The 26,184-nt window shown below is 52.0% G+C and overlaps 1 protein-coding gene across 6 annotated transcripts; it reads right to left on the reverse strand.

Annotated features, from left to right (window-relative positions):
• Nucleotides 1-235: 235 nt before the first annotated feature.
• IL17D (interleukin 17D) lies at nucleotides 236-26,184 on the reverse strand. 6 transcript variants are annotated; one of them, XM_032496477.1, is made up of 5 exons: nucleotides 25,963-26,146; nucleotides 25,601-25,850; nucleotides 24,790-25,085; nucleotides 24,624-24,660; nucleotides 236-1,851 (listed from the first exon to the last, which is right to left on the reverse strand). In XM_032496477.1, exons 1-5 carry the CDS (start codon nucleotides 26,000-26,002, stop codon nucleotides 1,533-1,535), a joined length of 942 nt encoding a protein of 313 aa, XP_032352368.1. In that variant the 5' UTR covers nucleotides 26,003-26,146; the 3' UTR covers nucleotides 236-1,532. The 6 variants fall into 6 exon arrangements, with proteins under 6 accessions (XP_032352368.1, XP_032352363.1, XP_032352367.1 ...); XM_032496472.1 differs by having other exon boundaries at nucleotides 24,790-25,850; nucleotides 25,963-26,184; XM_032496475.1 differs by lacking the exon at nucleotides 236-1,851 and adding an exon at nucleotides 1,967-3,026 and having other exon boundaries at nucleotides 25,601-26,146.

Genomic DNA, 26,184 nt, shown 5'->3' on the forward strand with positions numbered 1-26,184 from the left:
TCTCTGCTGATGTTTACACTATTTGTATTTGTGGAGTGGCTGGAAAATGAACTAATTACCCAAATCACTGGTCTGAAAGGCAGGTTTTCATTTACTGACTTGTTTGTTACTGCTCTGAACCGCCTGTTTCCGGGACAAGAATGTATTCTCGGTATACACCACTGGGGTTACTTTTCTTCCCCTAGAGGTTGAACAGAGTAGTTTCCCAAACTATAGAACTGTCCACGGCTACTGATGCAGTTGCAAGTTTTTTATTTGTAAAATACGAATTTTGCTTAGTGATATTTTTCACGTACAACTTCTGTCAAGATTTAGTCAAGTTGAAAGTTCCCTCAGTGACCCTTCCGTCACGAGGTAAGTAGGGGGCGGCCTCTCGGTGACCTGCAGGATAGCGAGGCTGGGCCCAGAGCAGATAGCCACGGATGCGGCCAGGTGACTGTCCTACAACCAAACCAATTTGTTAGTTTAAGCTTCAACCATAAAGATAAAGGTTTTAATTAGCATATTCTTTCCTTTAAAAATTAGCTGAGCCCATCAGAGCAGAGTCCAGAGAGGCATACAGCTAGTGTGTCCTTGACCTACAGGTGTTTTAATGATTCCAGAATGAGTTAAGAACATCTCACTTTTACAAATGATTGTGTTTAGGGAAAGACCTTCGCCTAAAGAAGAGTTAAGGGGTTAGCGCACACTGCAGTATGTAGGGAGAGAGGCCTCCAGCCCGGGTTTCTGGAGACCCTAAGCCCACTTTCTCCTCACGTTTGGCTAGTTCCCGAAGTCCTTAACACTGAGCAGAGCTGGGTTCTTCCTGGGGCCTGGCGCAGCTCTCACCCTCTACCGCGTGCCTTCTCCACCACCTCTTAACCACAGCCCGGCCCCACTACCAGCACCTGTGGTCATGGATGTACTCACGAAGAAACTGAGGGGCCTTGCTGGGGTGAGCCGAGCCCCCTGTGAAGCCGGCACCAGTCAGTCATTTTCAGCCCCGTCCGTTTTGTTACTGTCGGCAGGGGCCCAGGCCACAGGCCAGCTAACAACTGATTCCAGTTGTGCGTCTAAAAAAATCCTGGCAGAGGAAGTGAAAACTGTTTATAAAATGTTTATATGCCAAGTAAAAAAATTTTAATATACCTGCTCAAAATGGCTAATATAGTTTCTGCCCCTACTGAAAATAGCTGAGTGAAAAAGGAGGTATATGTTCTACTTTTCAAAGAGCGTCTGCCTGTCCCGGACCTGGTGAGGCTCTGGCCCCTCGCAGCTGTCCTGACGGTGTGGAAGGGCAGGGTGGGCCGGGAGCCCCTGCAGAGCTGGGGCACGGGTCACCTGTGGCGGCCCCGGGCCACCTACGCGATGCTGTTACCTGTTCATTTCTGAACCGTCAGCTGTCACCCACCCTGCGCTCCTACCTAAAGGGAAACCAGGAGCAAGGGGGAGATCGGCCTCCTGAGCAGGCTGGGGGAAGGGCCCCCCAGCCCAGTGTTTGACTCTCACAGCCGAGTCTCCTCAAGCCTCGGGGGTGGGGGTGTGGAGAGGCCTCAGGGCCGGCCCGGCTTGTCACTGGGGCTGAGCAGGAGCTTGCTGCCCGGCTTGTCCATGCTGGAGTTGACGCTGTCCGCTTCCTTCTCCTGCTCGGGGACGCAGGTGCAGCCCACGGGGACAGTGACATACTCCTCGGTGTACACGGAGCGGCCCCCCGCGCAAGCCGGGGTTCGCCGGAGGACAACAGCAGGCACGAACACTGGGGTGCTCCGGAAGCGGAAGTCCTCCTCCCCGAACGGCCCAGTCAGGCAGCCCCGGCACAGGCAGTAGGCTTCTGGCAGGTACTTGGGGTACCTGGCAGGGTCATAGGAGATTCTGCAGGGAAGAGAGCACGGTGAGTCCACGCCTTGTGGGCAGCAGGACCACATCGCCTGTTGCGAAGGGACGGCCTCTGAAAGGCTCTGCTTCTGGGACCAGTCAGTGGTGGGGGTCACTGATGAAGCGAAGCTGGAGGAGTTTGGATTGGACAGTTCCATGTCCACACGAGACCCCAAACTAGAGCAGATCAGCTCTAACTTCTTATATTTTAAATGGTGAAGGCAGTTCATAGCCATTCTTGGGCCATTCTCTGAAAATGCTCTGAGCCTGCACCAACGTTCAGTCTGCTCACTGAGGTGACCACAGCCCGTGAGAACATGGGGAGGCACCCTTTCTGCCTGGAATCTGCAACTCCAGCTCTGAGGGGGCCACTCAGGAACCGGCCCCAGAGCAGTGGGCCCCAGGCCAGGCCACTCCTGCATCACACCCTATGTGGTGCCGGCACTGCCCCTGACGGAACCACAGGCAAGGGCATCTGTGAAGTATGTGTCCTGGAGGCTACGAGGGGGGCCCTGCGTCTGTTTGTCCTTCAGGGTCCATGTGCCCCACCCTGGTTCACCGTGTGGGATTGTGAAGGGGTGAGTCACGTGGCAGGGGTGGTGCACAGGAAGGACTGGCCGGCCCGGGACACAGGAGTGAGGGCTTTCCTGATCCCCCAGGTCTCCCTATTTCCTGGTCAGATGCCAAGAGCCAAGGGGACATTAATGGGGACCCAAGACTTTGCCCTAATGTCCCCTTGCAGGGGATGTGGGGAGAGGCCCCATCTCACGGCATTGCCAAGAGCCCAGATTCTCATTTCCCTTAATCTGCCCAATTTAAAACATGCATGGTCCTCTTATAAACGTTTCTGTTCCGGAGCTGAGTCCTGAGACCTGAAGGCTCACAGCTGTGACCTCTCGAGGGGCACACATTTGGTACACTTCCCCACCTCTGCCACCCAGTGCTGGCCCAGGAGCCCAGGGTGGAAATGAGCTGAGTGAAGTGAGCCGAAGGTTCTCACACCTGGAACCCGAGGCTCTAGTGGGGAGGGTGGCTGGTCTGTGGGCCAGTTCCCTCAGGGCCTCCCGCCCAGGGCTGCAGTTCATCATCTGAGTTAGGGGTTTCCAGTTCTGAAGTGTGTGCAGACGACGGGTCAGAGGACAGCGATGGCGGGCAGTGCCATGGAGGAGACCCTGCACAATTTCCAGCACAGGGTGACAAGAAAAGCTGTGTCATGAAAGCCAAGAGAACCCTCCCCAAAGGAAGCCATGTGCACGAGGCTACCTGTCCGTGGTCTGAGGAGAGTGGGTGGCCCTGGGCCTAGAAGCAAGGGCCATGGGTCTCTTTGGTCCAGCATCTTCAGGCACTGATGACTGGATGACTTGGGCAGGGAAGAGCTTAGAAATGGTTTCTTCACATAATAAATCCACCTGATGCCAACCACATGCCACACACAGTAGGAAAGAGCCCAGACAGTGTGTGTGGGAGACCTCAGCACCAGACAGTACCTGCGACCAGTAGGTGGAAGGATGGGGGGGGGGGTGGCAACAGGGTTGCCAGAGAGAGGGAGGGTGACGGTTGAACTCGGGGAGCACACCCACCCCAACACCTCAATGGCCCAGAGCAACTTTCCCAGCTCCGTGGCTTCCACGGGAATGTGGGGAGGAGGCCAGGAGAGATTAGCAGTGAATCTTGAGGCTTCCAGACGGGGTGACCAGAAACAGTGGGGGAGGTGGTGGCCCCAGTCAGGCATGGACCCCCTTCAACTTCTTCACTGGGGGAGGAGGGAGGGCTTGGAAGTTGGTCCTGAGCAAATGTGAGGGTTGGGGGAATGCCTGCAGATGGGCTGAGGCACTCAGATTTACACCAGTCCCACCCATCCAGGGTCCCCCCACGTGCACACAAACAGGTGAGAACGTTTGTAAGGCTCTTGGCACTTGCCCTCAGTTCTGCCCTTACCTCCCCTGCTTTTCCGCCCCGTGATGCCTCGTTCCCATCCCCTACCCGGGACACAGGTCCCCCCAGAACCCCTTGGGTCAAGGAAAACCTGAAGTCCTCTTCTTTGCCTTCAGAGGCCTCCAGGACCTGCTCCCCACCCACTTTCCCCACCCGCTTGTCCTCCACACACCTGATGCTCCTGCATCAGCACCCAACTGGTGCTGCCACTAAGCTTCTGCTCAAGGAGAACTCTTCCCAAAATCAACTCAATGAAGACGTGCCATTTTTTCTAAGGTCCAGTTCAAGTCATTATCTTGAGTTTTCAGATTTCTTCGAATTTAACCTGTTTTTTCCCCATATTCTTATAACACCCCGGGGCTCTCAGACCTGCATGTTTCCTGTGTCTCCCCTGGGAAGGTTGGGTGGGGCTGTGTTTTCACTCAGCCTTGTGCTCTAACACGCCCATCACAGTGCTTCACGTACAGGAGAGCTCAGCAGACGGCGAGTCTGGACTCACAAACTTCCTGTCCTTCAGACCCTGAGGTCAGTATAAGATCCTGACTTACAACAGCCATGAACAACGATATGGAAACAAACTGGACAACCTAGAAGAAATGGACAAGTTTCTGGAAACACCAAGACTGAGTCAAGAAATAGATCACTTGAACAGACCGATCACTAGAAATGAAACAAACAGCAATAAAAAAAACCTCCCTACGAACAAAAGTCCTGGACCAGATGGCTTCACTGGGGAATTCTACCAAACATAACAAAACTCATGCCAATCCTCAGACTCTCCCAAAAGACTGAAGAGGAGGGAGTACTCCCAAACTCATTGTATGAAGCCACCATCACCCTGATACCAAAACCAGAGACACTACCAAAAAAGAAAATTACAGGCCAGTATCATTGATGAACATAGATGCAAAAACCTTCAACAAAACACTCGCAAACAGAATGCAACAGCACATAAAAAAGATTATACACCATGAAAGAGTTGGGTTCATCCCAGGAACACAAGGATGATTCGATGTATGCAAATCAACGTGATACGCCACATCAACAGGAGAAAGGACAGAAATCACAGGATCATCTCAACACATGCAGAAGAGGCATTTGATAAAATTCAACACCCATTTATGATAAAAACTTACCAAAGTGGGTACAGAGGGAACATACATCAATATAATAAAAGGTACTTATGACAAACCCATGGCCAGCCTAATACTCAACCATGAAAAACTGAAAGACTTCCCACTAAAATCTGGAACAAGACAAGGAGGCCCACTCTTACCACTTTAATTCAACATAAGTCTTGGAAGTCCTTGCCACAGCAATCAGGCTAGAAAAAGGATCTAAATTGGAAGAGGTAAAATTGTCACTATATGGGAATGACATAATACTATATATAGAAAAGCCTAAAAGCTCCACACAGAAACTACTAGAACTACTAGAGCTGATAAAAGAATTCAGCAAGATAGCAGGATAGAAGATTAACATAACAAATCAGTTGCATTTCTTTACACTAACAAGGAAATAGCAGAAAAAGAGAGTAAAGAAACAATCCCTTTTAAAACTGCATCCAAAAGAATAAAATAAATCTGACCAAGGAAGTTAGATTTATATGCTGAGAACTACAAAACGCTGACAATGGAAACTAAAGATAATTTAAAGGGGGGGCAGTGGGAAGGGATAAATTGGGAGTTTGAGATTTGCAGATACTAACTACTGTATATACAATAAACAAGTTTATACTGTATAGCACAGGCAACTATATTCAATATCTTACAGTAACTTTTGGTTAAAAAGAACATGAAAATGAATATATGTATGTTCCTATAAAAAATGACTTAAAGAAGTGGAAAGATGCCCCATGCTCTTGGATTAGAATTAATATTGTTAAAATGGCCATTCTACCCAAAGCAATCTACAGATTTAATGTGATCCCTATCAAATTACCCAGGACATTTTCACAGAACTGGAGCAAATAATCCTAAAATGTATAAGGAATCACTAAAGACTCAGAATTGCCAGAGCAACACTGAAGAAAAGAAAGAAGCTGAGGAATAACCCCCCTGGACTTCAGACAGCACTGCAGAGCTACAGTCATCAAAACAGCATGGTGCTGTAATAAAACAGGCATGCAGATCAACGGGGCAGAATAGAGAGCCCAGAAGTAAACCCACAGACCTGTGGTCAATTAAGCTTCTACAAAAGAGGCAAGAGTATACAGTGGAGAAAAGACAGTCTCTTCAACAAGTGGTGTTGGAATAACTGGACAGCAGCATGTAAATCAGTGAAGCTAGAACACACCCTTACAGCATACACAAAAATTAGCTCAGCATGGCTCAAAGACTTACACGAAAGCCAAGATACGATAAACTTGTTAGGAGAAAATATAGGCAAAACATTCTCTGACATAAATCTTAGCAGTGTTCTAGGGCAGTCTACCCAGGCAATAGAAATAAAAGCAAAAATAAACAAATGGGACCTAAACTTACAAACTTCTGCATAGCAAAGGAAACCATAAGTAAAACAAAACAACCCCCTACGGAATGGGAGAAAATATTGGCAAATGATGTGACTGACAAAGGTTTAATTTCCAGAATATGTAAACAGCTCATACAACTTAATTTAAAAAAGAAAAAAAAGCCCAATCCAAAACTGGGCAGGAGACCTGAACAAGCAGCTCTCCAGTGAAGACACACAGACAGCCAACAGGCATGTGAAAATGTGCTCATACCGCTAATTATCAGAGAAGTGCAAGTCAAAACTACAGTGAGGTGTCACCTCACACCTGTTGGAATGGCCATCATTCAAAAGTCCACAAATGACAAATGCTGGAGAGGGTGTGGAGAAAAGGGAGCCCTCCTACATTGCTGGTGATAATGTAGGTTGGTGCAGCCACTGTGGAAAATGGTATGGAGATTCCTCAAAAGACTGAAAACAGACCTATTATGTGATCCAGCAATCCCACTCCTGGGCATAGGCCTGGAGAGAACTCAAATTCGAAAAGATACATGGCCCCCAGTGTTTATAGCAGCACTACATACAATAGCCAAGATATGGAAGCAACCTAAGTGTCCATCAACAGATGACTAGATAAGGAAAATATGGTATATTTATACAATGGGATACTACTGAGCCATAAAAAAGAATGAAATAGTGCCATTTGCAACAAAATGGATGGACCTAGAAATCGTCATTCTAAGTGAAGTAAGCCAGAAAGAGAAAGAAAATTACCATATATCACTCATGTGGAATCTAAAAAAAGAAAAAAGGACACTAATGAACTCATCTACAAAACAGAAGAAGACTTGCAAACATAGTAAACAATCATAGGGTTGGGTTACTGGGGGGAAGGAGGTGGGAAGGGATAGATTTGGGAGTTTGAGATTTGCAAATGTTAAAATAGATTTAAAAATTTCTTCTGCATAGCACAGAGAACTATATTCAATATCTTTTAACAACCTTTAATGAAAAAGAATATGAAAATTAATATATGTACTTATACGCATGACTGGGATGTGCTGTACACCAGAAGTTGACACACTGTAACTGACTACTTCAAAAAAAATTAGAAGGAAAAGGAATTTGTAGTATCCCCAATCACATTCAACTTTTAATCAACAAACATCTGAGTCCCAGTGACATTTTAGGCACTTGGGGATACAGACGGACCTAGAGATTATCATACTAAGTGAAAGCAGTCAAAGAAAAATATATGATACCACTTATATGTGGAATCTTAAAAAATGACACAACTGAACTTATTTATAAAACAGAAAGAGACACAGACATAGAAAACAAACTTTTGGTCACCAAAGGGGAAGGGAGGGAGGGATAAATTAGGAGAGTGGGATTAGCAGATACAAACTACATATGAAATAACAAGGTCCTACTGTATAACATAGGGAACTGTATGTTCAATAGCTTATAATAACCTGTGATAAAAAGTGTGTAACTGAACTGCTATGCTGTACACCAGAAACTATCAACCCTCTATATCAACTATACTTCAATTAAAAAATAAGTAGCCTTGAGAAACCATCAATAAAATGAAAGGCTGCCTATGGAATGGTAGAAAACGTTTGCAAATCACATTTGATAAGGGTTAATTTCCAAAGTACATAAAGAATTCATGTAACTCAATACAAAAAAAAGCCAGTCTAATAAATGGGCAGAAGACCTGAGTAGACATTTTTCCAAAGAGTGTATGGAGAGCCACAAGGCACAGGAAAAGATGCTCCACATCACTGATCATCAGGGAAATGCAAATCAAAACCACAGTAAGGTGCCACCTCACACCAGTCAGAAGGGCTCTCATCAAAAAGACAAGTCACAAGTGTTGGGGAGGGTGTGGAGAAAAGGGAGCTCCCCTGCACTGTTGGTGGGAATGTAAATGGTGTAGCTGCTGTGCAAGGCAGTATGGAGGTTCCTCAAAAATTTAAAGATAGCACTCCCATATGGTCCAGCCACTCCACTCCTGGGTGTTTATCCAAAGGAAACTAAAGCACGAACTTGAAAGGATGTATGATTGCTGCGGCTTTATTTACAGTGGCCAAGATACGGGAGCAGCCTAGTGCCCAGCAATGAAGGATAGATGAACAGAGAAAGTGTGAAAGTGTGACACACACAGTGTGATATTCAGCCACAGTCAAGACGAATTTTACCAGTGCGACAACATGGATAGACCTTGAGGGCATCATACTAAGTGGAATTAGTCAGACAGATACAACATGATCTCACTTATATGTGAAACCTAAAAAAAAAAAACCACAAAAATCACAGGTACAGAGAACAGATCTGTGGTCGCCAGAGGCAAGGAGTAGAGAGTGGGCAGAGTGGGTGACGGGTCCACAGGTACAAACTTCCAGTCGTAAAACTGAGTCCTGGGCTGTGATGCACAGCACGGTGACCACGTTCACATTACAGACTGCATGTCTGAGTCACTAAGAAAGCAGACCTTAACAGCTCTCCTCACACAGAGATGTGTGGCCGTGTGGTGACCAGTGCTGGCTGCACTCCCGGGACTGTTCCGCTGCGCAGGCAGAGACGGAATCACTGCTGCACACCTGAAACTGATGGGACAGGTCAGCTACATCTCGGTTAAAAAAGGGGCCTGGTGCAGAGTGACACAAGCACGGGGGCCCGCGGACCTGGGTTACACCTGCTATCCTGGGGCAGCAGGTCTGGACTGAGCCCCACTTCCAAGCCTTTTCATTCGGATGAGAAATCACACGGTTCCTTAAAAAGCAGCTCAAGCCCTTACAGAGGGACGCCTGACAGAACAATGCAACAGCACTTCAGAAGTGTCACGGTCCTGGGACAGAGGGCTGAGGGACTGTCCCAAGCAGAAGGGGTCTGAAGCACCCAAGGCTACAGACACTGGACCCCAGGGCAGGAAAGAGGCACGAGCGGGCCGGCCGAAGGACGCACGTCGGGTGACGGCGCCGCGGCCTCGCGCCCCCGTCCTGCTGAGCCTGCTGGGCGGGGATGTGGACGCTCGGATCGGGAAGGGCCCAGGGCAGCACGCTAGGTAATTAGTAACTCCTTGTGCTAGTTTCACAAGTTTTTCTGTTTGAAATTATTTCAAAACAAAGAATTTAATAGGAAAAGAGAAAAAAATGTACACTTAAAAACTACATGTACAAGACAATCAGGAAATTCTGAACCTGACTGAACATTTGAAGATATTAAGGAACTATTAACTTTTAGGTGTTTTGTTTAACAAAGGGTCCTTATCTTTTGGAGACATGTACCCACCTGGTGAGGGTGGGCGGCACAGAGTGACATCAGTCAGCCAGCAGCGACCTTTAATCCCTGAGGCACAGCCAGGGGTCGGGACACGGCCGCTGCCCGAGGCTAAGGCCTGCGGTGTCCAAGGTGACTGGGGCCAGAGGGGTGTGTCTGCGTGTGCGCGCCTTCACGCATGTGTGCACGGCGTGGGGCAGAGACCTGGGGAAACTAGGAGGCGGCTGCAGCCTTGAAGACCAGAGCAGGGAGCCCGCGTTTCGGGGCTGGGGTGCCAGGGAAGGCACGCAAGCAGTGGACGGAGCAGACCTGGGGTCGGGGGAGCCTCTCAGGCTCAGTCTCCTCCTCTGATGTGAGTGTGACCTGAAGCCGGGAAGACCCCTTTCAAGCTGGGACTTCTCTTTCCAGGCAGGTGACAACCCTGCCTCACCTGCAGTGGTGCAGGGAGAACGGACTGTCCTGGGCGAGGAGGCGCTCCGACTAAAAATACCCACCTGCTCCCACCCGTCAGCCTGAGGGACTGAAGTTTCTGCTGTCACCGTCACAGCTCTGGCCAAGGCACCGTGACAAAGAGACACCTGCCCACCCCTGCCTGGGACATGGGGCGTGGAGGGCACGGCCCCTCCTGGGGTTTTCAAACTGTGCTTTTATGTCCGTGCTGCCAAAGGAGGGCAGCGCCGCCCCCGCCCCCGGCCTCGGGCACGGCCAGCGGGACCACAGGGGACACGCCCGCAGGGCTCCGCTGCGGGTGGGACAGAGGTCGGGGGAAAGGTCTGTGGCGCCTCGGAGCAGCCAGGGGACAGGCAAGGCTCAAGCCGGCCACCCAGCCTCCTGCAATGAGGCTCCAAAAAGTTCTCAGGAGTGTTTCTGGGTAGAGAGCCGCCAGCAGGGAGTCTTCCTGTCACCAAACAAGGATGCAACCCTGGGGCCCACAGGCCGCCACCCCTCGCAGCAACATCGCGTTCACCTTCTGCTGCCGCTCTGTGAGGCTTGGCCCAGGAACACTGGACACCAGCCAAGGCTCCTTCTCCATGGGACCCACATGTGAAGCTTGGCCGGAGGGAGCGACAGCTGGCCCGGCTTAATCCAGGAACAAAGGACGAGGAGGGGGGTGATGGAAACTGAGCACAGAGGAATGCGAGTGGCAGTGGGGACACAGAACAGGGCTGCCCGCGACCCTGACCTGGGCAGAAACAGTTCGAGGCGTTCCAGGAGGACATTGAGCCCACGCAGCTGAGCTCACGCAGTCGCCAATTTGATGGCACAAACTCACCCTCCCACTTTGCAAAGTATGAAGTTAGGTTCAGAACGGCAAAGGTGCAGTGAGACTGCTTCTGTCACAGCAATCCCAAGACCCCGACCCCGGAACAAAGCGGGGGGAAGGCGCTCTGCCCACAAGCCCAGGACGGGCGTCCGTGGCCTCAATGGTGCTGGTTCCCGGACCTGAGCAACGGGCTTCCTCAAAGGGGCAGCGCAGAGGAGGAGTTCTGAACCTGCAGCTTTGGGCCCGTCTAGTCACTCACCAGCGACACTGGGCAGATCACCGCCCCACTGGGCAGGAAGTGGAGGGGGCAGATCTGATGGCCAGGCTCCTTCCTCCAGCATCTGGAGGGCAGGACTGATAATACAGTCTTTTCGTTAATGTTTTCTGCCTAGAAAAGACATCTGTAATCCACTGGGTTCACACGATAGTGAAGAGTTCCCCACATTAATCCGCAAAGTCACTGCCATGCTAACAGACTTCTCTTAGAACTTGGTAAGCTGGTCCTAAAGTTCACACACAAGGAAACAGCCCAGACTAAGCTGCACTATGTGAGGAAGACCTGGGGGGCCTCCTGTCTCTGGACGTCAGGTCGCGATGCAGTCTGGCAACAGGAAGACCTCTGCCGCCCCCTGGGGAGGCTGCGGGACAGCAGCTCCCCTCTCCAAGAGCGGGGATTCTCTGCGATGTGGGCAGGCAGGGGCAGTTCAGGACCACGCGGGGCCCTACTAAAGGTGCATTTCCTCATGCTTCACCTCACTCCCCGAATCAGGAGCTCTGTCTACTGACCAGCTGCCGAGTGACCTTGTGCCCATGTAAACGGGTGACCCCGCAGCTGGCAGAAGCCCAGCCAGGGCACCAGGAGCCTCCGAGGGCAGTGACCACACGGCCTGCAGCTGATGTTAAACAACCTGGTGGCTGCATTTTCCCAAATCCTCTCTGGCCTTGTGACCCTCCAAGCCAGGACTCCCATGCCAAGGAGTCTAAATTAGTGCACAAGGTCACCGTGAACCGACTGTGGACAGGGCGCGCTGAGACCTGGCTTATTCTTTGCTGGAGGTGCACAGATGAGCTGCTGGGACCTCTGACCACTGCCCGCTCCCTGGGATGCGGTGCCCAGGCTGGGGGTGGGGTGGGGTGGGGCAAGGCTGGGGCCATGACTCCTAAATCCCCATAAAATTCTAACTGAGCCTTGAGCCAGGCTGCTGGGCTGCAGGTCTGAGAGTTATGAGTCACTGAGACAGGGTCTCCCTCTAGGTCAGGCCCTATCGCCGGCAGTGCAGTGGAGAGCTGGGCGGCGGGGTCAGGCTGGGACACCGGGGACAGAGACCACAGGCTCCCTCGACTGGGGAGCTTAGGAGTGAGCCGCACACAGACCTGTAACACATGCTGCCAAGAAGCCCTGGAAACTGCCCTCCGGCTGAACAGAGGACCTTAGTGTGTGCGTCTCCTGCAGGAGGCTGTGGGGAAGCCACTGGGAGAGCAGAATCTGACCCCTGCCAGCCAAGGACAGCCAGGGGTCAGTCCTCCTGGGGGAGCTGAGTGCACTGTGATCTCAGCCTGGCATCCAGGGCAGCCCTGGAGTCGGGCCAAGGAGGCCAGGTCCAGAACCACCCACTCCTCTGCCGGCCGAGCTGGCCCTGGGCCGGGAGCCTATAAGGGTCCCGCTGCTGCAGAGGAAACCAGGCCCCAGGGGGCAGGGAGGGTCTCTCAGTCCCAGGCTCGGCCTGACCCATGACCCACGACCCACGCACAGACTGCAGCTCTTCTTCAGGTAGCGAGGGCCTTGTAAAAGGGTCAGTCCACTGAGCCCGCATCAGGCCTGCTTGTCCGGGAGATGAGGGAAGAGAGGAGAGACCAGTGGCCTGGGAGAGTCTGGAAAATCATTCAGGACAAAAGCTTTGCCCGGGGACAGAGAAGGGAGGAGGTGAGCCAGAGGTTCTCAGAGGCAAGGCAGATGCCACACATTCAGGGCAGCGGGGAAGAATCTCTTCAAAGGAAAAACTGAGCTCATCCCCACGGGACGGCCAGACTCCGTCCAGGGAAGCTGCAGAATTTGGGGTCAGAGCCATCCCTGCCGTGTCCGTCCTTGGGATGGGCAGGCGGGCCCCGTGTGTGCTGGTTATGAACAGTAATTCATGCAAAACACGAGCCCAGAGGCTTTACAATCCTGGGGAGTTCCCGGTGGGTTATTTCCTCTGTGACATCACCAGTTACTGGGCAGTGTACCCACTGCCCTCCTTCAAAACCCTCGGGTGTCATTTCTGGAAGGCAGACCCCGCGGCGTGGGTGCTCCTTGTCCAAGCCTATCCGCATCCAGGGGACAAACACTGCATTCAGGGTACGGGGCTGAGTGAGGTGACGACAGGATGGAACATTCCTGCCTCTGCTAGGACACAACACAGCGGAGCCCAGCCGGGAGGGCGAAACAAGCCACCTGTGCTCAGGAGAGACGGAGACCGTGACCGTGACCAGCTCGCCAGCAACTCTCTGATTTTCACCCCGGACCGGTGCCGGCCGCAGCCCCGCCGCTGAGATTTGAGAAGCACAGAGAAAACACTGGCGCAGCGCTCGGCCAGTGAAGGGTCACTCACCCGTAAGCACGTTTGAGGGAGAGACGCCAGCATTTCTTAGCAAGCTGCTTAAATAATGCATGTCTCCTTTTCTACTAGAGTCTGAAGACCCCCACCCCCACCCCCGCACAGGCTGGCGGTCACGGCTTCTGTCCCCTGCTCCCCTCCTTACCGGGAAGGACAAAGGACACTGCGCTGACAGACAGCACCCAGGAGCCCTTCAAGGCAGAAGGGCCTCCTTAGTTTTTAAATCATCAGAATAACGAAGCCGGGAGCCGGGAAGCAGCGAGCTGCTCCGAGAAACACAAAAGGGACCTCCCAGGTTCAAAGATCACAGGGGTCGGCGGGGTGGGCTGGCTGGTGCTGCCCCCTGCCGGCCACCTCCCGGGTGCCGGCCTGTCCGCGGGGACCGGGCTCTCGGGGCGGACACGGGTCTGGACGCGCGCAAGGGGAGGGGCGGAGAGAAGGAGTGGGAGTAGCGGAAGGGGGCGACTTTCTCTAATGTTAGGCCCGCACCTCTCTAACCTTCTCGAATGTTCTTCTACAGTTTTAAGAATAACATGATGAGAAAGTGATGTGCGGACCCCAGCCTCGCACAGTGGACTTGCCCAGTGGGTGACACTGTCCTGGGGAGAAGGGGTGGCTCCCAGGACGTGACGCCTGGGGGGGGGGGGCGAGCAGCTGCATCCTGTCACCTTCCTGACACCAGCGTCATAAATATCCGGTGACGGACTGTGGGGCTACAAGGTCATCTCTGCAGGCACCTGGCTGGCCCAGCAGGGGACAGACCTCACCCCTACATGAGCTGGACGCTATCTCTGTGCTGGAAAGTTCTGGGGACACAGAGTAGAGCCGACTGGGGTTCTCCGTGGGCAGACTCCAGCTCTCCTGGCCCTTCCCGACCCCCACGGCGGGCCCGTGAGCCAGCGGTCCCCACCCTCCTCCTCTCCGTACTTCCTGTCTTGTTTCCTTCTATTTCCATTTATTCCCTTGCTGTCACTGCCATCCACGGGGCTGTTTACTGCAAAGTAAACGTAGGTGTCGCCTCACATTCCCAGGAGGAATTTATATAGAAAAGCAGCAAACCCCAACAGTAAAGTGTTGTGTATTATTCACCCCTAAAGAGGTTATCTTTAGGCTAGTACCCAAAATTGAAAATACAAACAACTGAAAATTACTTACAGTGCTGGTGGGTGTTTATTTTTGGGGTTTCATCATAAATGAGTGATGTGTATCTTCAAATCTCAATGAACCTGTGTTCTTGCAATAGGTTTCTATGTCAACGTGGCTTAAAGACCTTACTGAGTGATCCCATTGATTTTATTTTTGGCATATTTGTTTCTAAAGTTCAAGAGAAACAAACATGATGCCACACAGTAAACAAGAAAGTATTTTTATACTCTGGAGGCTGAATGTTGCTTTTCTAACGCCCGTCAGTGGGGAGCGCGGCGGGGGAAGCAGGCAGCCCGGGCTGCATCCCGGCTCTGTCCCGCCCAGTCCGCGTTTCCCAGCTGCGGTCTGGGCACCGACCTCCGTCCACCAAGGCCAGAGAGGGCCTCCCCCCACCTGAGAGCGGTCGCTTCCCCAGGGTCAGTGCTCTCGCTAAGTCCAGGCTGTTGTCACCTGGTGAGGCTTCAGTTTTTCAGTATCTGCTTTTTCCTCATGATTGGTGGATTTCCCTTCCTGCTCGCAATTTTAAAATTAAGATGTTTAGGCCCATTTTTCGGAGCTTGGCCAAGATGGTGGAGTAGGAAGACCTTGAGCTCACCTACCCCAACGGGTGCCCCAAAATCACACTATTTACAGAACCATCAGTGCAAAAGACTGGAACCTACCAGAAAAAAATCTTCAACTAAAGACATAAAGAAGGAGCCACGTGGAGACGCGTAGGAGGGGCAGAGTCGTGACGCAGCCCAGACCCACACCCCCGGGGGCAGCCCACAGACAGGAGCGGAATCACAGTGCGCAGCGTCTCCCACGGGAGCGAGGGCGGAGCCCACACCGGGCTCCCCAGCCTGCGGGCCCTGCATTGGGAGGACCAGCCCCCAGAGTGTCTGGCTTAGAAGGCTGGGGGAGCTGACTTTCAGGCTGCACGGGGGAGAGACCCCACTCTCAAAGGGCACACACAGAATCTCACCCCCTCCAGGACCCGGGGCAGAAGCAGTAACGTGAAATGAGCCTGGGTCAGGCCCACCCACTGATCCTAGAGCGGCTCCGGGAGCAGTGGGGCACCGCATCTCAGCTGGGGACACAGACGCAGCAGCCACCGGGAGCTCCCGCCCTGGGGCCGTGGTGGAATCCTCTCTAGCTCACTGGCCCCAGGGTCCCGCTCTGTCCGCCCACCAGCCTGAAGGCACCAGGGATGCCCCAGGCCACTCAACTAACTGGGCAGAGGCACAGCCCCACCCACCAGCAGACAAGCTGCCTTAAGACCCCCGAGCCCACAGCAGTCCTTGGGACGTGGCCCAGCCCACCAGTGAGGAGGCACCAGACCCACAAGGGCCCTGTGGGGCCAGAGCCCCTGAGACACACTTCTGCCCACCAGTGGGCAGGCACCAGCCCTGGGACCCCCAGTCCTGCCCTCCAGCAGGCCAGCCTGAGCCTTGGGGCCAGTCGCACCCACTCGTGGGCCCACACCAGCGACCCAGGATGCAGCTCTACCTGCCAGTGGGCCGGGCTCCCCTGGGCCCTGGCCCCACCTGCCAGCAGGCCAGCACCAGATCCTGGGACACTGGCCCCACAACAACCCACCCCAGGGCCTGGCTCTGCCCACCAGAGGGCCAGAGCTATCCCTGGGACACCCCAGGGCCCCATAGCCAGCTCCCCGTGACCTGGCCCCTCCAAACAATGGCCAACAGTCTCCCCACAAGACAGGACCTGCTAACCAGACTACCAGGGACCATCAAGGCCTGCTGGACCATCCACAGTAGTCACCCTACCACAGCAGAGGGCCCCACGCCACCCACATAGGGAAAATCCTAGATCACAAGCTCTGGTGACCAGAGGAGAGCGTGCTGCTAGGACGCGCAGGATGTCTCCTGCAGAAGGCCACTTCTCCAAGGTCGGGAAATGTGATCAACCTACCAGACACATGGAAATAAAAACAGCAAATCAGGCAAAATGAGGCAACAGAGGAACATGTTCCAAAGGAACAAGACAAAACCCCAGAAGAAGAACTAAGTAACGTGGAGACGGGCAATCTGCACGATAAAGAGTTCAAGTGACGATCATAAAGAGGGTCAAAGAACTTGGGAGAAGCGTGGAAGCACGGGGGAGAAGTCAGATGTCTTAAACAAAGGGTCAGAAAACATAAAGCAGCACCAAATAGATGAAGAATACAATAACTGAGTGATGAGCACACTGGAAGGAATGAGCAGCAGATTGAACAGCACAGCACAGACCAGTGAGCTGCAAGACAGCAGTGCAAACCTCCAAAGCTGAACAGAAAAAAGAAAAAAGGAAAAGCAATGAGGACCGTTCAAGAGACCTCTCGAATGAGATCGAACACACTAATATTCTCATGACAGGTTCCCAGCAGGAGAGAGAGAGAGAGAAAGGGGCAGAGAATATATCTGAAGACATAAAAGCTGAAAACGTCCCTAACTTGGGAAAGGAAACAGACATCCAGGTCCAGGAAGCACAGAGAGTTCCAAACAGGACAAACCCAAAGAAGACCAAACCAAGACGTGCTGCAAATTAAAATGACAAAAATCAAAGACAAAGAGAGAATACCAAAAGCAGCAGCAAGAGCAGCACCTTGCGCACACGGGGGCCCCCACAGCGCCGGGGGCTGGCTTCTCAGCAAAGCCTGCCGGTCAGAAGGGGACGGTGCGACCTCAAGCGACTAAGGGGAAACCTAGACCAAGAATGCCTTGCACTGCAAGGCTTTTGTTTGGATTTGATCGGAAGTTTTACAGGCAAGCAAAAGCTAAGAGTTCACCACCAAACCAGCTCTACAAACACGTTTAAGCGACTTCTTGAAGTGAGAAAGAAGGCCACAACCAGAAACATGAGAATTACAAAAGGCACAGCTTCTTGGCAAAAGTAACTATAAAGACAGTCAGTCAGTCCCATACCAGGCTAGCAGGAAGGTTAAAAAGTAGTAAAATCATCTATATCCACAGTAAGCAGTGAAGGGACACACAAAACAAAAAGACGTAAAATACGTCAAAACAGCATTTGTGAGCAGATGCACGGTTGCTAAAATGCATTCGAAATTTAAGCGGTTGGCAACTTAAAATTAACCATGTGCAAATACAGACTGCTACATGTAAACCTCATGGTAACACAAACCAAAACTCTGTAACAGATACACATACAAAGAAGAGAAAGGAATCTAAACAGAACACTGAAGACTCATCAAATCACAAAAGAACAAAAAAGAACTGCAAAATAACCCAGAATCAGTTAACAACATGGCAACAAGTACATACCTATCAAGAATTACTGTAAATGTCAATGAACTAAACGCTCCAACCGAAAGGCACAGAGCGGCTGAATGGATGCAAACGCAAGACCCACAGACACGCTGCTTACAAGAGACCCACTTCAGAGCTAGAGGCACGTTCAGCCTGAAAGTGAGGGGTGGGAAACACATGTTCGATGCCCCCGAAAGCCAGGACAGCAACACTCGTGTCAGACAACATAGACTTGGAAGCAAAGACCATAACAGGAGACAAAAATGGACACCACATAATGATCAAGGGATTAATCCAAGAAGATACAACAATTATAAGTATAAATACAGGATCACCTAAACACATAAAGCAAACCTTAATAGACACAAAGGAAGAACTCGACAGTAACACGACAGTAGTGTGGGACTTTAAACACCACACTTACTTCTGGACAGATCATCCAGACAGAGAATGAATAAGGAAACACTGGCCTTAAATGACACATTAGACCAAATGGACTTAACTGATATTTACGGAACACTCCATCCAAAAGCAGCAGAATACATTCTTCTCAAGTGCACGTGGAACATTCTCCAGGACAGATCACATGTTGACCCACAAAGCAAGCCTCAGAAATTTAAGAAAACTGAAATATCAAGCACCTTTACCGACCATGCTATGAGCTAGAAATCAACCACAAGGGAAAAACCTGCAAAAAACACAAACACCTGGAGGCTAAACAATATGCTACTAACCAACAGATCACTGAAGGGAGCAGAGGAAATCAACACACCTGGAGACAAGTGACAGCGAAACCCCGACAATCCACAACCTCCGGGACACAGCAGAAGCAGTTCTAAGAGGGAAGCCTACAGCAATGCAAGCCGACCTCAAGAACCAAAAACAATCTCAAACAAACGACCTGAACTTATACCTGAAGAAACCAGAAAAAGAAGAACAAGCAAAACCCAAAATTACTAGAAGAAATCATAAAGATTCGGGTGAAAGTAAATGAATTAGAGACTAAAAAAAATTAAAAGATCAATGAAATTAAGAGCTGGTTCTCTGAAAAGAAACAAAATTGATAAACTTTTAGCAGACTCATCAAGAAAAAAAGGGAGAGGACCCAAATCTATAAAATCAGAATGAAAAGAAGTTACAACTGACACCACAGAAATACAAAGGATCACAAGAGATTACTACAAACAACTGTATGCCGATAAAATGGACAACCTAGAAGAAATGGACAAATTCTTAGACATGTACCATCTCCCAAGACTGAACCAGAAGAAACAGAAAATGTGAATAGACCAATTACCAGTCCTGGAATTGAATCAGTAATTTAAAAACTTCCAAGGAAACCCAGTCCTGAACCAGACAGCTTCACAGGCGAAGTCTACCAAACATTCAGAGCAGAGTTAACACCTGCCCTTCTCAAACTATTAAAAAAACTACAGTGGAAGGAACACATCTGAACCCATTCCACAAGGCCACCCACCATCGCCCTGATACCAAAACCAGAGAGAGGGCTCACAAAAAAGAAAATTACAGGCCAGTATCACTGATGAACATTAATGCAAAAATCCTCAATATTAGCAAACTGACTCCAACAATTCATTAAAAAAGACTATACAGTATGATGAGTGTGATTTATCCCAGGGGTGCAGGGATTTTTCAATATCTGAAAATCAATGTGATACACATTAACAAATCAAAGAATAAAAACCATATGATCATCTCAATAGATGCAGAAAAAGCTTTCGATAACATTCAACATCCACTTATGATAAAAACTCTGTAGTACTGGGTATAGAGGGACACACTTCAACATAATAAAGGTCACCCATCTGTGACAAGCCCACAGCTCACGTCATACTCAATGGCAAAAGGCTGAGGCTCTGAGATCAGGAACAAAACAAAGGCCACTCTCTTTTATTCAACACAGTATTAGAAGTCCTAGGCGCAGCAATCAGACATAAAGAAGAAATCAAAGAATCCAAACAGAAGAGGAAGAAGTAAAACTGTCACTGTTTGCAGATGACATGATTCTAGACATAAAAAATCCTAAAGACGCTACCAGAAAACCACTGCAGGTCATCAGTGAATTCAGTAAAGTTGCAGGATAGAAAGTTATTACACACATGTCTGTTGCATTTCTATACATTCACAGTGAAGTATCAGGAAGAGAAATTAAGAAAACAATCCCACTTACCATTGCATCAAAAAGAATAAAATACCCAGGAATGACCCTAACTACAGGGATAAAAGACTTGTACTTGGAAAACTACAAGACATGATGAAAAAATTGAAGATGGCACAAACAGACGGAAAGATACACCGTGTTCATTGATTAAAAGAATTAATATCGTTAAAATGACCATACTACCCAAAGCAATCTACAGATTCAATGCAATCCCTATCAAAATACCTACGGCATTTTTCACAGAGCTAGAATAATTCTAAAATTTGTACGGAAACACAAAAGACCCTAAGTAGACAAAGCAATCTTGAAAGAAAAACAGAGTTGGAGGAATCATGCTCCCTGACTTCAGACTGTACTACAGAGCTACAGTAATCAAAACAATATGTTACTGGCACAAATACAGACACATAGAACAGAATGGAACAGAATAGAAAGCCCAAAAATAAACCCATGCACTTATGTTCACTTAATCTACGACAAAGAAGGCAAGAATATACAATGGGGGAAAAGACAGTATCTTCAATCAGAGTTCGCAAAACTGGACAGCTACATGTAAAGAGTGAAATTAGAACATTTTCTCACGCCATTTACAAAAATAAACTCAAAATGGATTAAAAACCTAAATATAAAGCTGGAAACCATTAAGCCAGAAGAAAACATAGGCACAACGTTCTGACATAAGTTGTAGCACGCTGTTTGTGTGTGTGTGTATAGTTGGATCTGTCTCCTCCAAGGAAACAAAAGCAAAAATAAACAAATGGGACCTAACTAAACTTAAAAACTTCTGCACAGCAAAGAAAACCATCAACAAAATGAAAAGACAACCTACTGAATGGGATAAAATATTTCCAATTACTAATTATATATTTTGGATATTAACCCCTAAACAGCTCATACAACTCAGTATCAAAATCAAGACAAAAACAACCTGATTAAAAAGTGAGCAGAAGACCTGAGTAGACATGTTCACAAAGAAGACATACAGATGAAGATGCTAAACTGCACTGTTTAAACAGCAGGGAAATCAAAATCAAAATCACAAGATATCATCTCACATCTGTCAGAATGACTATCATCAAAAAGACCACAAATAATAAATGTTTGTGAGGGTGTGGAGAAAAGGGAACCTCGTGCTCTGCTGGTGGGAATGTAAACTGGTACAGCCACGGTGGAGAACAGTACAGAGGTACCTCAAAAAAAAAAAAAACAAAAAACAAAAAACAAAAAAAACTACCATATGATCCAGAAATTCCACTCCTGGGTACATATCTAGAAAAAATAAACACTAAATTCAAAAAGATTTATGCACCCCGATGTTCATAGCAGCACTGTTTACAATAGCCAAGACATGGAAGAAACCTAAATGTCCATCAACGGACAGATGACTGGATAAAGAGGTTGTGGTATATTTACACAATGGAATACTACTCAGCCATAAAAAATAAAACAATGCCATTTGCAGCAACATGGATGGACCTGGAGGATATTATACTTAGTGAAATACTTCAGACAGAGAAAGATAATTACTCTATGTTATTGTTTATATGTGGAATCTAAAAAATATGATGAATTAATATAACAAAACAAACAGATTCACGGATACAGAGAACAAACTAGTGGTTACCAGCTGAGAGAGGGGAAGGGGGAGGGGCAGGATGGAGGTGGGGATTAAGAGATACAAACTACTAGGTATGAAATAAATAAGTTACAAAGTTACACTATACAGCACAGGGAACACGGCCAGTATTCTACAAAAACTTTAAATGGAGTATAATCTAAAAACACTGAATCACTACATTGTACATCTGAAGTAATACTGTAAATCAACTATACCTCAATAATAATAAAAATCAAAATGTTTTTTAAATATGTAATACGGAGACTTCACAGAAAAAGCAAAAGGCTCAAAGAGTGAAGGGTACATCTTCCCATGCCTGTCCCCAGCCTCCCACCTCCCCGCCTGAGAGGCACCGCGACAGCCATGCCCCAAAGATGCCCAAGGTGTGTTTGCAGGGACACGTCTTAAATGCCATTTAGTCTGCGGACGAGTCACCCACGGCTTCTCTTCCGACGCCCCCGCAGCAGCTCTGTCTGCTCCCCTGTTTTTACGCACTTTCTCAAACTCGATGCCTCGTGGTGGGCCCCGGGCAGTTCCCACGCAGAGCACCCGGACACACAGCCGCGCGGGGCGGCGGGCGGGCTCACACCCGGGTCCTCCCTCAGGGCTGAATCCGCTCACCTCGCCTTCCTCCCCACGCCGCGTCCTCGCGAGCGACAGGCCGCCACCCCGCATCTCACGGAGGCCTGCGTGCGAACCAGTCCACCGCGGCGCTGGGTCACGTGACGCCCCTCCCTGGGGACCGCCCCTGGCCCCTCTCCCCTTTTTCTTGCTGGTTTGCTCTTGAGAAAAAAGCCCTTTGTCACATGGGTTGTCAGTATCTTCTCCCAGTTTGCCCTGTTTTTGTTTTGCTTTGTTTTTTTAATTGTGCCAAAAAGAAATGGCACATCATTATGTAATTAATCCATCTCCTCTTTTATGACTTTGGGATTCGTAAGCTACCAACTACACCTTCTTCATTCAAGAGTATAAATATAATTGACCATGTTGTGTGTTTTTGTGGCTTTATTTTTTTACATTAAATCTGAGTCATCTGGAACTTACTTCCATACGGGAGTGAGATGCAATTACGTTTTTCCAGCGCGTCACTCAATCCCAACACTGTCTACTAAAGGGTCCACCTCCCCAGGAGGGACAGTAGGGACGGAGAGCCCCCTCATATTCCGCATTTCTATTTTAAGATATCCCATCCATCCGAAGTGGTCCCTCCTGTGCCTGCCGTCCGTTTCCCCCGCCCCCTTTCTCAGGGGACCTAACACACTTCTGAGTGTGCGTGGTCGCCAGGTGCACAGACCCTTCGACCGCGTCCCCGCCCCGCAGGAAGGTCCCTGCAAGGCCCACCCTGGCCGCCACCCCCTCTAAGGGGCTCCTCGTGTACTGCTTCTAACGCTCACAGTAACCCAGGAGGCGGGAGGCGGGAGGCGGCCCAGGGTCAGGGCGGAGAGGGGCTCCGGGCAAGACCAGGCAGGACCGGCCTCGGCATCCATGCCTGTGGTCCTAGAAGCAGGGGCAGAAGCCGTGGGGCCCGCGCGCTCCGGGGGAGGGGCTCTCGCCAGCCTCTCCACAGATGAGAACGATGCAGCGCCCGTTCCCAGGCCTACACGGCCAAGGCTCCGCGGGCAGGACCCGACGCTGGGCGCGGCTCTGGCCCTGACCTCCCTCAGCCTCGCCCTCCCCGCGGCGCAGGGGTCTTCCCTGGGGAGCAGCGCGGGCAACTCAGCCAACCCGCTCCGTGCAGAGCTCTGGGTGACAACCGCCATCGGGACCCCAGCCCTGTCTCTCCTGAGACCACACTGCCGCCCGCCTGCTCTCACAGGCCCAGGACCGAACTCATGTCCTTCCAAAAGACGTGCTCCTCACTGTCGCTTAAACACCTCAACAACCCACGCCTGACACATGACGGACATGCCCCAAGGAGGTCCTCGCGGGCCGGGCCTCAGCCTGTCCCCCGAGAGGGGTCTGCCACAGCAGCGTGGCTGGGAGGCTCCCCACATCTCCTCACTGCTGTTCAGCACGGCACACAAGGCCGGGCCCTGGGAGGAGGGGGAAGGAAAAGGCAGAGCAGCAGCCCCAGGACGGGCGGACACGCGTGTATGAAGCCAGGGGAGCCCAGGCTGGCTTCAGGCAGTCTCTGCACACCTCGGTGTGGACTGTCACGCCACGTGCATCGTCCCCTCCCGGGAACCATCCTCCACTAGATCCTGTCACCTTCACCTCTTCACACAATATCGCTGGACTCGGCCCCGGTCTCACCGTTTCCTCCGGCCTCCCTGCGTGTGTCCAGTATTCCCCCTCCAGTTCACTCTCCCCACCCCAGGAACGGCTTCCTAAAACATGAGGATTTGAATGGCTTCCTCGATTAAAAAAAACAGCACACTCAAGGATCAACGTCAGCCTTGAAGTGTTGCTACTAAAGCCGAGACCAGCCCTGCGCCCTCTCCGGCCTCCTGTCCTGCCGCCCCCGCCACCCACCCGTGCTTCAGGCTTTCTGTGCCTGCGGCCCCTCTCTTCCTCCCCTTCCCCTGGGCCACCCCCGACCCAGCTCTTTCTCTAGCACCTCTCCCGAGGCGTTGGCACTGAGGGCTCCCATCTTCTCCAGCCAGACTGTGAGCCCCTCGGGGCGGCTACACTCAGCAGCGACGGCGAGGAAGGAGACAGTCACGCGTGTGCTGAGGGCACGCCCCGCCTCCCCCATCTGCACACCCTTTCTTTTGAGATGATCCCTGTACCGACTGTCCAAAGTGCACGACGCCACGTTGGTCCTCCCCCAGCCAAACTATCTCCCCTTAACCTCTCACGTCCTACCACGACCGCCCCGTTTACTCCCCGAGTACCCACCGCCACCACCCCTCCCTTCGACTACAGGCCACAGGGGCTCAGAGGAGGTGCTCCTCGGGGTCCGGGCCCACAGCACCGGGACCATCACAGGCGCCCAGGAAGCGTCTGCAAGGCCCCACATCAGCCCTCGCACAGGCCTCCCGTGCAAAACCCCGTAGCAAAGCGACCACTGGGCTCGGTCCCTGGCGGAGCCCACTTCACCACGTACCTGGCCAAGGACAGGTTCTGGAGAGAAGCCGCTGCGTCTGAAATCACGGAAAGGTGACCGGAGGAGGCAGTTTCCTTCGAGGGCGGCGCGGGGCCTCTGCGGGGACGACCCGCTCCCAGGCCGCCGCCCCGCCGGCGCCCCGCCCCACCTGCCCGCGCCCGCTCACCTGTAGGCCCACGGAGACACGCTGCGCAGGTTGGTGGGCGGCCGGAAGCGGCGGTCGGCGGGCCTGCCCCCGGCCGGGCAGCTGGCGTTGCGCGCCTGCTCGCGCGGGCCCAGCTGCAGCGTGTGGTGGAAGGCGCCGAGCACGCCGGCCGCCAGCCGCCCGTACAGCTGCTCCAGGAGCTCCTCCGGCCGGTCCGCGCAGCCCCGCGCCCGCGCCGGCCGCCGGCCCGCCCTCGGGGCGCCCCCCGCCCGGCCCGGCGACAGCGCCAGCAGGACGCCGGCCACCAGCACCCAGACCTGCGGGACAGGCCGCGCTCAGCGCCGCGCGGAGGAGGGGCCCGCGCCCCGCCCCGCGCCCCCTCCCCGCGCCCCGCCCCCGGGCCCCCGCCCGCGCGCCCCCCGCCCCGAGCCTCCAGCGCCCCGACCCCCGACTCCCAGCCCGCGCCCTCGCCCGGAGGATGGGTGCGGACCACGCCGGCCCCCGCGCGCCCTCCCCGCCCGCGCGCCGCCCGCGGGGACCCCGCGGCCCTGCGCCGCGCCGGCCCGCGCGCCCCCCGCCGCCGCCGCCCCGAGCCGGGGTCTGCGCGGGGCGCGGGTGCGCGGTGCGCGTGTGCGTGTGCCGGCCGGGCTGCTGCGCCGCGGGCTGCGAGTGCCTGTGACGGCGCCGCGGGGGCGCCGCAGGGACCCCTCGGCGGCCCCTGCGTGTCCGGGGCGCGCGGGCCGCACGAGGCCGCCGCCGGACCCCGGACGGACGGCGTCTGCACGCGGCGCGCGGGGACAGGAGACGTCGGCTGCTGGGGAAGCGCGCTCACCGGCGGCCCCAGCATCTCCCCGAAGTGCCTCCGGTGGTCGCAGCGGCGCGGACTCGTCCGAACGGAGCGGCGCGGCGCGGCGCTGAGCGGAAGGAGGCGGCCTCGCTTGGAAGGGAAGTCGGACAGGTCCTGGCTCGGGTGGGAAGAGCTTCCCGGCGACTGAAGCGCTCCGGGAGTAGCACGGGCCACCTGGAGAAGAGCCTCTTCTTTACGACGACTTCCTCTCCGAGATGCCGTGGTTCCGAGAAACCTATTGGAGATTTTCAAGTGTTTCCTCCTGGGTGAGGAGAGGCCGCGTCTCCCCTCTGAACACCCGGGAGGCCGTGCGCCCCTCCACCAACTCTCACATCCAAGTACCAAGCCTTCTACACAGCTTGTGCTTTTGTGGCCGGAACTGGGCATCACTTGGGCGCTGCAGGGTCGGAGAGTCCTGCTCCGTGATGACGAAATTGTAAGTGCGCGCAGGCATGTGAAATAAGCCTGATACTCTGTAAATAAAGAAAACGCTTAAATGAAGGAATTCTGTTTAAAGGACAGAAAAAAACACGCTCATTTGCTCATTCTATAAATTAATGCTGAATGCT

This window comes from Camelus ferus, chromosome 14 (genome assembly GCF_009834535.1).
Source record: "Camelus ferus isolate YT-003-E chromosome 14, BCGSAC_Cfer_1.0, whole genome shotgun sequence".
NCBI lineage: Eukaryota > Metazoa > Chordata > Mammalia > Artiodactyla > Camelidae > Camelus > Camelus ferus.

Bases quoted from the DNA above. Each gene is read 5' to 3' on its own strand.
- IL17D (XM_032496471.1), bottom strand. From the start codon at position 26,002: ATGCCCAGTTCCGGCCACAAAAGCACAAGCTGTGTAGAAGGCTTGGTA. The intron at 24,661-24,789 runs GTGAGCGGGCGC...CCGTGATTTCAG, and splicing joins GTGTCTCCGTGGGCCTACAG to ACGCAGCGGCTTCTCTCCAG. The intron at 1,852-24,623 runs GTACGTGGTGAA...TCTTCCCTGCAG, and splicing joins CAGAACCTGTCCTTGGCCAG to AATCTCCTATGACCCTGCCA.